General features: G+C 31.1%; 1 protein-coding gene across 1 annotated transcript; it reads left to right on the forward strand.

Moving 5' to 3' along the window:
* The first annotated feature begins 249 nt into the window (after nucleotides 1–249).
* LOC149877110 (uS5 assembly chaperone PDCD2-like) lies at nucleotides 250–4,591 on the forward strand. The gene is made up of 4 exons (XM_090074845.1): nucleotides 250–1,146; nucleotides 2,485–2,726; nucleotides 2,981–3,094; nucleotides 4,259–4,591. Exons 1-4 carry the CDS (start codon nucleotides 573–575, stop codon nucleotides 4,427–4,429), a joined length of 1,101 nt encoding a protein of 366 aa, XP_089930971.1. The 5' UTR covers nucleotides 250–572; the 3' UTR covers nucleotides 4,430–4,591.
* The last annotated feature ends 5,437 nt before the right edge of the window (nucleotides 4,592–10,028 follow it).

A 10,028-nucleotide genomic window follows, 5' to 3' on the forward strand; every position in this document is an offset into this window, starting at 1 on the left:
ATTAAAGGAGACGTAGTTTTATGAAAGAGAGCAGTTATGGGTCGGGACGGGGTTGGTTTAGCTCCAGTTGCCCTTTTTTTGCAAGTCATCCTCATTCGACACCAGTATCAACATACTAGAAATTTGAGTATACCCCATGCCTCTTAGTTACCTATCTTGAACAACGAAATTCCTTGCCGCTCCCCTAAAATATATGATTTATCCCCAGGCCCCCACTAAAAAAAGTTGTCGTTCACATTTTATTGAATGAGGAAATGTTTTCTGACGATTATCAAAAAAAAAAAAAATTCTGGGGATATGTTGCATGGTCTTAGAGCATGTTTCTATGTACCGTGACTTACAACATTATGTGGTTGTTAAAGATTATTTACCAAAAGTCCATTAACCCCCTGCTGTTAAAGCCTGGTTTTTCTGTTTTACTGTTTTTTAACTTCATGAATGTGGGCACATGGTAAAATTGCCATTGGTAACGGAATAAATCTGCGGAAAAACTCCATTAAAAATGCTCCCTCTCAAGAGGGTGTTAAAACACGTGGTTTGGTCTTACTCTTGATGGCATCTAAGACCAGAGAATGAGTAATTTAGACATTGAATCCAGCGTTGATTTAGGATTTGCTGAAAAATCAGAGGACGAAGAATTTTTAAAAAAGGGCTCATATGTTAGTAAACTTGGTGGAAAGCCCTTCTGGATTTCTACAACTAAAATTCCTAGAGGGACGGATGTACAATGTGGTAACTGCTTTAGACAAATGACGTTTCTATGTCAGCTTTATGTTCCTGGTGATAATGAATTGGTTAACATCGATAATAATACTTATGAAGAAGAACTGTTAATCAATAAAATGTTTTATCTGTTTTGCTGCAATAATGGAAAATGTTATTCTAGTAAGTTTTGTGTAAAAGCCTTAAGGTTCCCATGTAAGGATGATGGCAGCTCAGTTATCAGCCATCTCAATGACACAAAAGGTTTATGTAATGTTTGTGGTTGTTTTGGTGATAAGAAATGTTCAAGTTGTAACCAGGTATCTTACTGCTGCAAAGAGCACCAAGTTATTGATTGGAAGTTTTTGCACAAAAGAAATTGTGGTCAACAGAATCTTAATCAAAATAAACAAACTTATCAAACTAAAGTCCAGAAGGTCTCAGGTATATAAATTTAGATATGCTATATGTAACGTTAACTATTTGATATGCTATATGTAACGTTAACTATTTGATATGCTATATGTAACGTTAACTATTTGATATGCTATATGTAACGTTAACTATTTGCAGTGATTTTTGAACTTGTTATATTTATTATACTTTCATTTTCATCCTTTCCAAAAACCTGAATTTGATGGGTTTATGTGTTTGATTATTCTTCCTTTTTTTTTTTTTACTAACCATGCCATGCAGATAGCTCTTATTCAATTAATCTTTACTTTTAGTTCTTTTAATTGTTTATTGAGCATTAAAAACATAATGCCAAAATAACACATTTTTATTGAAAATTATTGAAAAACATCACTAAAATTTTTTATTATTTTTTTACAGTTTAAGTGGTATTTTTATTATCTGATTATTTTAAGATGCCTCAAATCTTTGGATGATTTTAATAAAAAAACCATTTTAATTTAAATTTGGGTTACAATTTTAAAAAATTTTGCAAGTCAATTTATAAATTGAAACTTTGAAACCAATAAAAGTATGTGTTATAAAGTTTTAAAGGAAGTTGTTTGCTTAAGCAGATCATTTAACTTAAGGCGTACTTAACAAGTAGTGATACCATACCATACAAGCTTAATGGGCTGGTGCTATGCTAGTATGGCATAAATTGGGCTTAATAACTTTGGTGTAGTTTCTTTAATTAGATTGGTGTTTTGCATTTTGTTGTTTTACATTTTACAAGTTACCTTGAATCATGCAAAGAAAATGTGTAGCCATAATTAAAAGATTTGCTTTTTTTTGTATCTGTAAAGCCTGTAGATTTTTTGTTTCCATATTTTTATTATTCTTCCCCATGTGGCTTGAATTATTTTTTAAAGTTTTGTTGTTTAATGTATGACAACAAAGTAATTTAAAAAAATGTTTTATTGCATTTTTCTTTCACATTGCTTTTACTTTATTTCAAGACGTTTAAAGTGATTTTTAAGTATAAAGTAATAATCTTTTCAAAATTTGTTTCACGTTTAAAATTTATCATATAGTTTCTGCTATAATAAATAGTCAATGTTCTATGGTGTCAATTGGGTTCTGCTTTTTTTTGTTATAAAAATGTTATACATATATTTTAAATTAAAAATATCATCAAACTATATTTGTTACATTTCATTTTGAAAAATTTATATATATATATATATATATATATATATATATATATATATATATATATATATATATATATATATATATATATATATATATATATATATATATATATATATATATATATATATATATATATACACACACACTTTTAAATGACTCTCTTAATCTTATTAGAGAGACAAAGAAATCCATTTCTGTTTGATGAGTATGAAATTGTGATTGAGACTGAACCTTCCAAAGAAGAAAGATTAAAGATAATACAAGAAAAGTATAAGAAATATGAAAACTATATGACTGAAAATAAAGATACACCTTTGGATAGTCAATTGGAAAATGACTTGAAAAGGATGAGCCAAACAAAAGGAGATAAAATGTTTTTTAATTTTAAAGAGAGAATTGAGTGTGAACCTGAACAAGTAAGAAGATCCTACATTAAGATGTATTTTCTTTTTAACTTTTTAAAAGAGTAAAACCTTTAAAATGATATCTGAAAAAAAGAAAGAAAAAGATATTAATTCTTAACCCCCCCCCCCCCCCCAATTCAATTGCACTCATTGGTTATAATACAGCTAATGTATCATTAAAAATTGAACTTATCACATCATTAATTTCTCATAGCTTAGCCTGGTATGAATGTTAATCTAAAAGAGTAATTTGTTTTGTTTTTTAGATTGTGAGGTATGATTTAAATGGTGAACCATTATGGGTCTCAAGTGAAAATATTCCCACTGAAAATGATATCCCGTTGTGCAAATGCGGAAGCAAACGACATTTTGAATTCCAAGTGTGCTTGTTTTCTGTCTATATGCTCACTCATTTTCTTTTAAATCAGGGATCTCTAATATTTTTTATAATATATCTTTTATACTTTATATACATATAGAGGGTGCGCACAGTATTTAACAAAATCAAACATGCTGCTTGCAGCCTGCATAACAAATTTTAAAAAATTTTCTTTTTTGAAGTAGTTTTAAAATTTTGTTTACAAAATCATTTTTTTAAAATGGCTTAAAAAAATGTGTTTTCAATACCACAATCATGTAAAAGAAAAAGTGTGTTAGCTGCAACTAACGCCAAACAATTAAAATACTGCAAATTCCTAAAAAGTGGACAAAGGTTGGATTCAGAGGGTGAGAAAAGAGCTTAAGTCTGAAGGTGGCTATGATGCCATAGCTGAGAAATAATCTCACAAGCAACAGTCTAATTTTGTCAGAACTCCTGAATTTGTAGCAAAAGTCCAAGAAGTGATTAACGATGACCCTAGTCAGTAGATAAGGTCAATTGCTTGTGGCTTGGCAATCTCTGAGTCAATACTTAGAACCTGTGTGGCAGAGGATTTTAGAATTCATTTAAACTGCTCATTAAGTTGAAACTGGGCATGATCTGGTTCTTTTCTAATCAAAAGAATTTCTGCCAGTACCAAAAAAATAACAACCAGTACAACTATTGGATTGCTATGTGCCTTAAGAATGCACTTAATGTCATCCAAAGAAAGTTTCCAGCTAATGCCCTGGTCTTTGGAGTTATCTCAGAGGGTAATGTCATGCCACCCTATTTCTTCCCCAAGGGCTTGAGGGTGAATACAGAAGATTATTTGAATATCCTAAAAGAACATATATTACCATAAATACGAAAGATTGCTGCTGGATGGCCATATGTGTGGCAGCATGACACAGCACCATGCCATAAATCAAGGAAATTGCAAAAATGGTTGATATGCATGATGAATTCGTTGAGTAAAAGTTAAGAAGATTAATCCAGTTTTAAAATGCAGTTAGTTTTATTCAAATCCGATCAATGTTTCCCGAGAGAATTGTATTTTTTAAAAACCATGATTTGATTTTTAAATAGCGCACGTACCCTGTATTTATAAGTTTGTTATTAGTTTGATTATTTGTTTTAAAAGTTAAACAGTTTGATATTCCTTAGTCTTGACATTCAATTTTAGATTCTACCGCAAATGTTAAACTATTTGGGTGTTGAAACGACTGAAGAGAGTATTGACTGGGGGACTCTTATTGTTTACACATGTCAAAAAAATTGTGCGAATGATGCGTATATGGAAGAGTTTGTTTGGAAACAAGACTTTTCAAACCAAGATGTCCTAAAGAGAGAGTGATGCGGTAACGGAATTTGTTAATTATCACGGCGGTAAAAGTTTCCGTGACTGTGTCACTCTCTTTACATAAATGATTTATTAACGTAAATCATTGCGCTGTTTTTTATTGACTTCTCTTTCAACTTCAGCTTTATTTATTATAGCGTTGTGCGTATATATATATATATATATATATATATATATATATATATATATATATATATATATATATATATATATATATATATATATATATATATATATATATATATATATATATATAAACGAAACAGCTCTGGCAATTACAAATATGTACTTTAGTATAAAACTTTTTATTAGTTTTGCGTTTTTTGTCTCCCATCAAGCGCTCGAAGTGGAAAAAAAAATTAATGAAAAGATTTTGAATATTTTTTTATTACCGGCTCGCTTTCGTTTGGGCTACGCCATTACTACGGCTTCTCATTTCCCGTAAAAATCTAATTCCCGGGATTAGTTAACAAGCAAGAATTTATTCAATTAGGTGGGGGAAATGTGTAAATTCAAATAAATACAAAATAATTATTAGAAACTAAGACTCTTGAAACAAACCAAATATAAACCTCAATAACATTTTTTATATAGGTTAATTTTTAAAATAATTTTTTAAAAAACATAAATTGTCAATAGCGCTATCACTTAACGATGATCGAATTTTCGTAACAAAAAGACCTGCCGCCGAAAATGCTCTTTCTGAATCGATTGATGTCGGTGGGATAGTTAGTAGAGTATTATATAATTTTTTAAAATTATTTGTACGCTTCTTCGTTGCATCAAAATATCCATTTCTCTTGTAATATTTTTTAAGGTCATATAATACATCTTCTGGACTCTCAATTCGACTAACGTTCGTAATGGCAGCATCCAATTTTTGATGAAGTGTTAATTCAGATATTGACTTCAAATTTGGTTCGGCCATAAGCGACATTTCAGTCTTATCATTACTGCATTCTAATTCCTTAATTTCCGCGGAATTTCCACCATCATCAATATCCTCAATAAATAGCTTTGAAAATAATTTTTTAGCCGTAGCTTGAAGGACTGATTTGGAAGGCAATAGTAATACGGAATCTATGTCCGATTCGTGTTTATAATTTGATGGATTATCTAAATATTTTAGCAAGCCAACTAAATTTTTATTCCGTTTTTCAACAATTCTCTGTTGCACATAATGCAGCATTTTAGCCAAACAATCTTTATTTTTGGGCAAAACATCTAATATAAACACTAATACACCCTCTGCATCAAGTAGAGATGTATTGCGTCGGCCAATTCAAGTAGGGATGTATTGCGTCGGCCAAGTCTTTCAATTCCCAATTTAATTGGTTGTAACGCTGTTACTACAGTCTGCACCACTAAATACTCATCTTCGGAAATACTGTTAATATTGTTGTGTTTAAAATCTACCAATGCTTTTAATATACATGCTTTTAATGCAGTAAATCGCTCCAACATTGCATGAAGGCTATTCCACCTTGTCTTTACATCCAGTATTAACTTGAGTTCTTTTTTGTATGTAGTTTTTACGTATTTTTGGAAAATTTCTTTTTTGAGTGATGATTTACCAAACATTCGGACCTTTTGAATTGTTTGTGCAATACTTATGTGGCCTAATAATTCGTCAGTGATCGCAACGTCTCGCAAATTTAATAAATCGTTGTTTTGGCTTGAATGTAAATCCTTTGAAGTTGTAAAATCGATTTCTTCAGACTCATAATCTTTACTATTATTTTCATCAGAATCTGGCTGTCTGATGCATTACACTTACTGCCCGATGAATTTGAAATCACTGACTTTTTGTAGAGAACATCACAAACTGCTAAATGTAGCCCATGTGCATAACAAAGTTGATGTTCGATCCCGCTTAATCTTCCATAATTTTTCATAGCTGATGTAGCTTCAGTTACACTAGAAATTATATGCTTCTAATTTTTTCAGCTGGAAGCGACCCAACTATTCGAATCATGCCCTAGTTAATGAATGCACATTTAAGTTCAAATAGCGACAATTTTTTAGAGATGTATATTTGTCCATCGAAATAGAGAACCTTGAGCCACCTTGAATTTGCATCGTAATTTCCTTAAGCGCTCCTTATTTTGCTAGATGGTATTGACTTTTTACCAAATTCATTACATGTGAAGTGTTTTTTGGCAATATCATTCCTTTATCAGATAAAGATTTTCTTATAAATTCAGATTTTGCAATAGCATTAATAGAAAAGCCATCTACAGCCGCCAATTTTGAAACAACTTCTTCTATAGATTCCTTTTTCATAAATGATGTAATTTTAGGAGCATTTCTAACTTCAAAATTTGTTTCTTCGTTTTACCTTTTTTTTCTTTACTTCAATTTCAACTTCCTTGTGAAGATTTTTTAAATGACGAAGAAAACCACTTGTTGAAAGTCCTTTACACATTATTGTTTTTTTCCATATATTATATGTGGCAGATTCTTCGTTTTTTTCTTTGGTAAAATTTTCCCATGCCTTAGGGCCTGTTTATATGGACAAGGGCTAGCCCGTTTGCAGAGCTAGCCCGGAAAACGAGCCAGTTTTAAAATTGCGTTTATATCAATTTTTTGCCAAAAAAAATAAAAAAAGATATCGAGGTCAGCCTGGCTTTTTCTGGCAGGATTTGGCCTCTTTATCGGTAAAATAATAACTTTAAAGATGGCGGCTAGCGACAAAAAAACACATTGCGTTTTAACAATATCTTTAACTGGTACTATAACACAAATAATGCTTCTTAAAAGCCTAATTGTGTTTTATAAGCTTCACAAGTTTAAGTTTGATAATTTTTTAAATATTATTCTTTTACGAAAACGATAATAATCACTTCAAAAGATGAAACAAGCAAGAGAGAGGCGCCTTAAAGAAAAAATCGTAGTTGCTGGTTTAATAATGGCAGAACTGATTTATGGTGGCATAATATAATAACTGGTGTAGCTCCCATTGATGTATGGAAAACAAATTTTAGGCTTTCAGGGTTTCTTTTCATGAATTTGGTTTCAGAGTTAAACCCTTATTTATCTCCTGAACCTTTTTCGCCTAACTCTAGAGCTCTATCAGCAGATAAAAAAGTAGCTATTACTTTATATTACTTAAAAGATGCTGGATCTTTGGTAAGTTATAAAAGGAAAACAACTAAAATTTTAAGTACACGGAAGTTACCAGTTTTATTATTAAATTTATTATTAAGCTTTCAAATTTAAAAAAAGAAGCTTTCAAATTTAAAAAATGTAAGAATTTGTACGCATGCGTACAAATATATTAAAGAAATCAACCAGCCCGTTTGCCGAAATCTCGGCAAAAAACGTGAGATCTCGCTATCCGGGCTAGCTCGTTTATTCATATAAACGCAAAATAAAATTTAGGGCCTGTTTATATAGAAAGCGGGCTAGCTCGCTTTCCGAGCCAGCCCGCTCTCCATATAAACAGACCCTAAGTTAAAATATTGACGACGTCGACATCTCGGCAAACGGGCTCGCTCGGCAAACGAGCCAGCCCGCTTTCCATATAAACAGGCCCTTAGATCCACTTGATATGATGAGGTATATTTATTATCCTATTAATTAAATAGATAAAAATATACTAAAATATAAAACTATATTACCTACAATAAAAATCCCGAAATAGTATGTTGATTGTAGATAAATTATTTTAAATTAGTTTTAATTACTAAACATATATTTTAGGACCTGTTTATATGGAAAGCCGAGCCAGTCCGTTTGCCAAGATCTCGACGTCGTCCTTATTGCAACTTAACTTTATTTTGCGTTTATATGAATAAACGAACTAGCCCGGATCGCTATCCGGGCCAGCTCGTTTATTCATATAAACGCAAAATAAAATTAAGTTAAAATATTGATGACGTCGAGATCTCGGCGTAAGTGAAGTTTAAGGGCCTGTTTATATGGAAAACGGGCTGGCTCGTGAGCCGAGCCAGCCCGCTTTCCATATAAGCAGGCCCTTAAACTTCACTTACTTGGTTTTTCACTTATTTCACTATTTACATACAAACTACATTCTTAACGTAACTAATTACTTTACTTTCTAACTACCAACTTTTATGCGTGACTAATTACTTTTTTTGAACGTACAAGTATTTGTAACTTGTCCGTAGTTATTTTATATTTAACATATCAGGGACTCCCCTTTATTCATTGTAATTTCTTGCAATTGTGATTATTTATTAGATTAGTCACCAATATTTTGCTGTTTTGGTTTGTGTCTAAGATAGATAAAATATTCTTATTGAACTTGATCTATAAATTGATTTGGTTTGTTTATTTAACCTTTATATGCTGTAACTTACAACATATAAGATTTAAATAAGTAAATCAAATCTATTTATAAATCAAATTCAATAATTATATTTTATCTATCTTAGACACAAACCAAAACTGCAAAATATTGGTGATTTTATTGCCCTCTGTAATAGATCTTCCTAATTTTTATAGAAACTTAACAAAAGGGAAAAGGAAGTAATTTGTACTTTTGAGTAATAATATTTTTAATATCTTTATAAATAATTGAAATATGTTTCAAAAAATTACCGGGATTCCCGGGAAATTTCATTGAAATCCCGGGATAACGGGATGGCTTTTTACCTCCGAGATCCCGAGAAAACGGGATCCCGGGATAAATAACTCCTATTGAATGTTAAGAAAAAGTAAAAATGTCAAAGTTGTAGAAATATAAAAATGTCAAAATGTAGAAAAATAAAAATGTCAAAATGTTTTCCGAAAAAATGTAAAAATCTTCCAAAGTATTTCGTTTACATTGATGAAATAGAGCCAGTTTCGCAATTAATGAAATCTGCATCGTGATGTCCTTTTCTAAACTACTTCATGACGTAAGCTTTTGGACCAAATTTGTTCATGGGTGTGCCTACCAATAATATAAACATTAAGATGCCGCTTTCATCAAGATGCTGCTTTCATCAAGATGCTACTTTCATCAGGATGCTGTTTTCATCAAGATCTGCTTTCATCATCAAGTTTCGAATCGAAGAGATGATAACACAGTGATACACATTTTTACAAATTTTTTGCCCACTGTAATTTTTTTATTGTTTATTAATTCTCTCTACTAATTCCTAAAATGTAAAACTTTTTTCTATATCAACCGTTTCAAAGTCAACGTTTTTAGCGCCAACCGGCAACTGAGCGCCCATACATCGTCAGTGCCTCACAAAACATTTCATGGAAGGTTGTTAGCGTGCTTCTCTCGCAGTCTAGACTTGGATTAGGAAAGAAAAGTATTCGGTTACAATTAATAATACGCATATTGTAGACGGAAAAATATGTCATTAATAGGTACTTTGAATACGAGGTTTTCTGTTCCGCGTCGTAAAGTATTTCATAAAAATTATAAAAAACGTTTTGTATGCCTGTTATCAAATATGCATTTAAAGTTTGAGCTCAAGATCAAAAAAGTTTTTTTTTAAAACATCTTAAGCTACTCCAAATGCGTACCTAACACGCATTACTAGCAAATTTGTTCTGATTAATAGCTTACTAGAAAACGTCGAAATGCTCCTGATATGTTTTGCTATGTATGTGGATATTATGTCGGAAAAAAGCA

Source organism: Hydra viridissima, unplaced genomic scaffold (assembly GCF_058129835.1).
Source record: "Hydra viridissima isolate aposymbiotic clone 2 unplaced genomic scaffold, HvirCarnegie_v1 scaffold_17, whole genome shotgun sequence".
Taxonomy (NCBI): Eukaryota; Metazoa; Cnidaria; class Hydrozoa; order Anthoathecata; family Hydridae; genus Hydra; species Hydra viridissima.

Coding starts and splice junctions, on each gene's coding strand:
- LOC149877110 (XM_090074845.1), top strand. CDS start 573: ATGAGTAATTTAGACATTGAATCCAGCGTTGATTTAGGATTTGCTGAA. Junction 1,147..2,484: donor TAAAGTCCAGAAGGTCTCAG/GTATATAAATTT, acceptor TAATCTTATTAG/AGAGACAAAGAAATCCATTT. Junction 2,727..2,980: donor TTGAGTGTGAACCTGAACAA/GTAAGAAGATCC, acceptor TTTGTTTTTTAG/ATTGTGAGGTATGATTTAAA.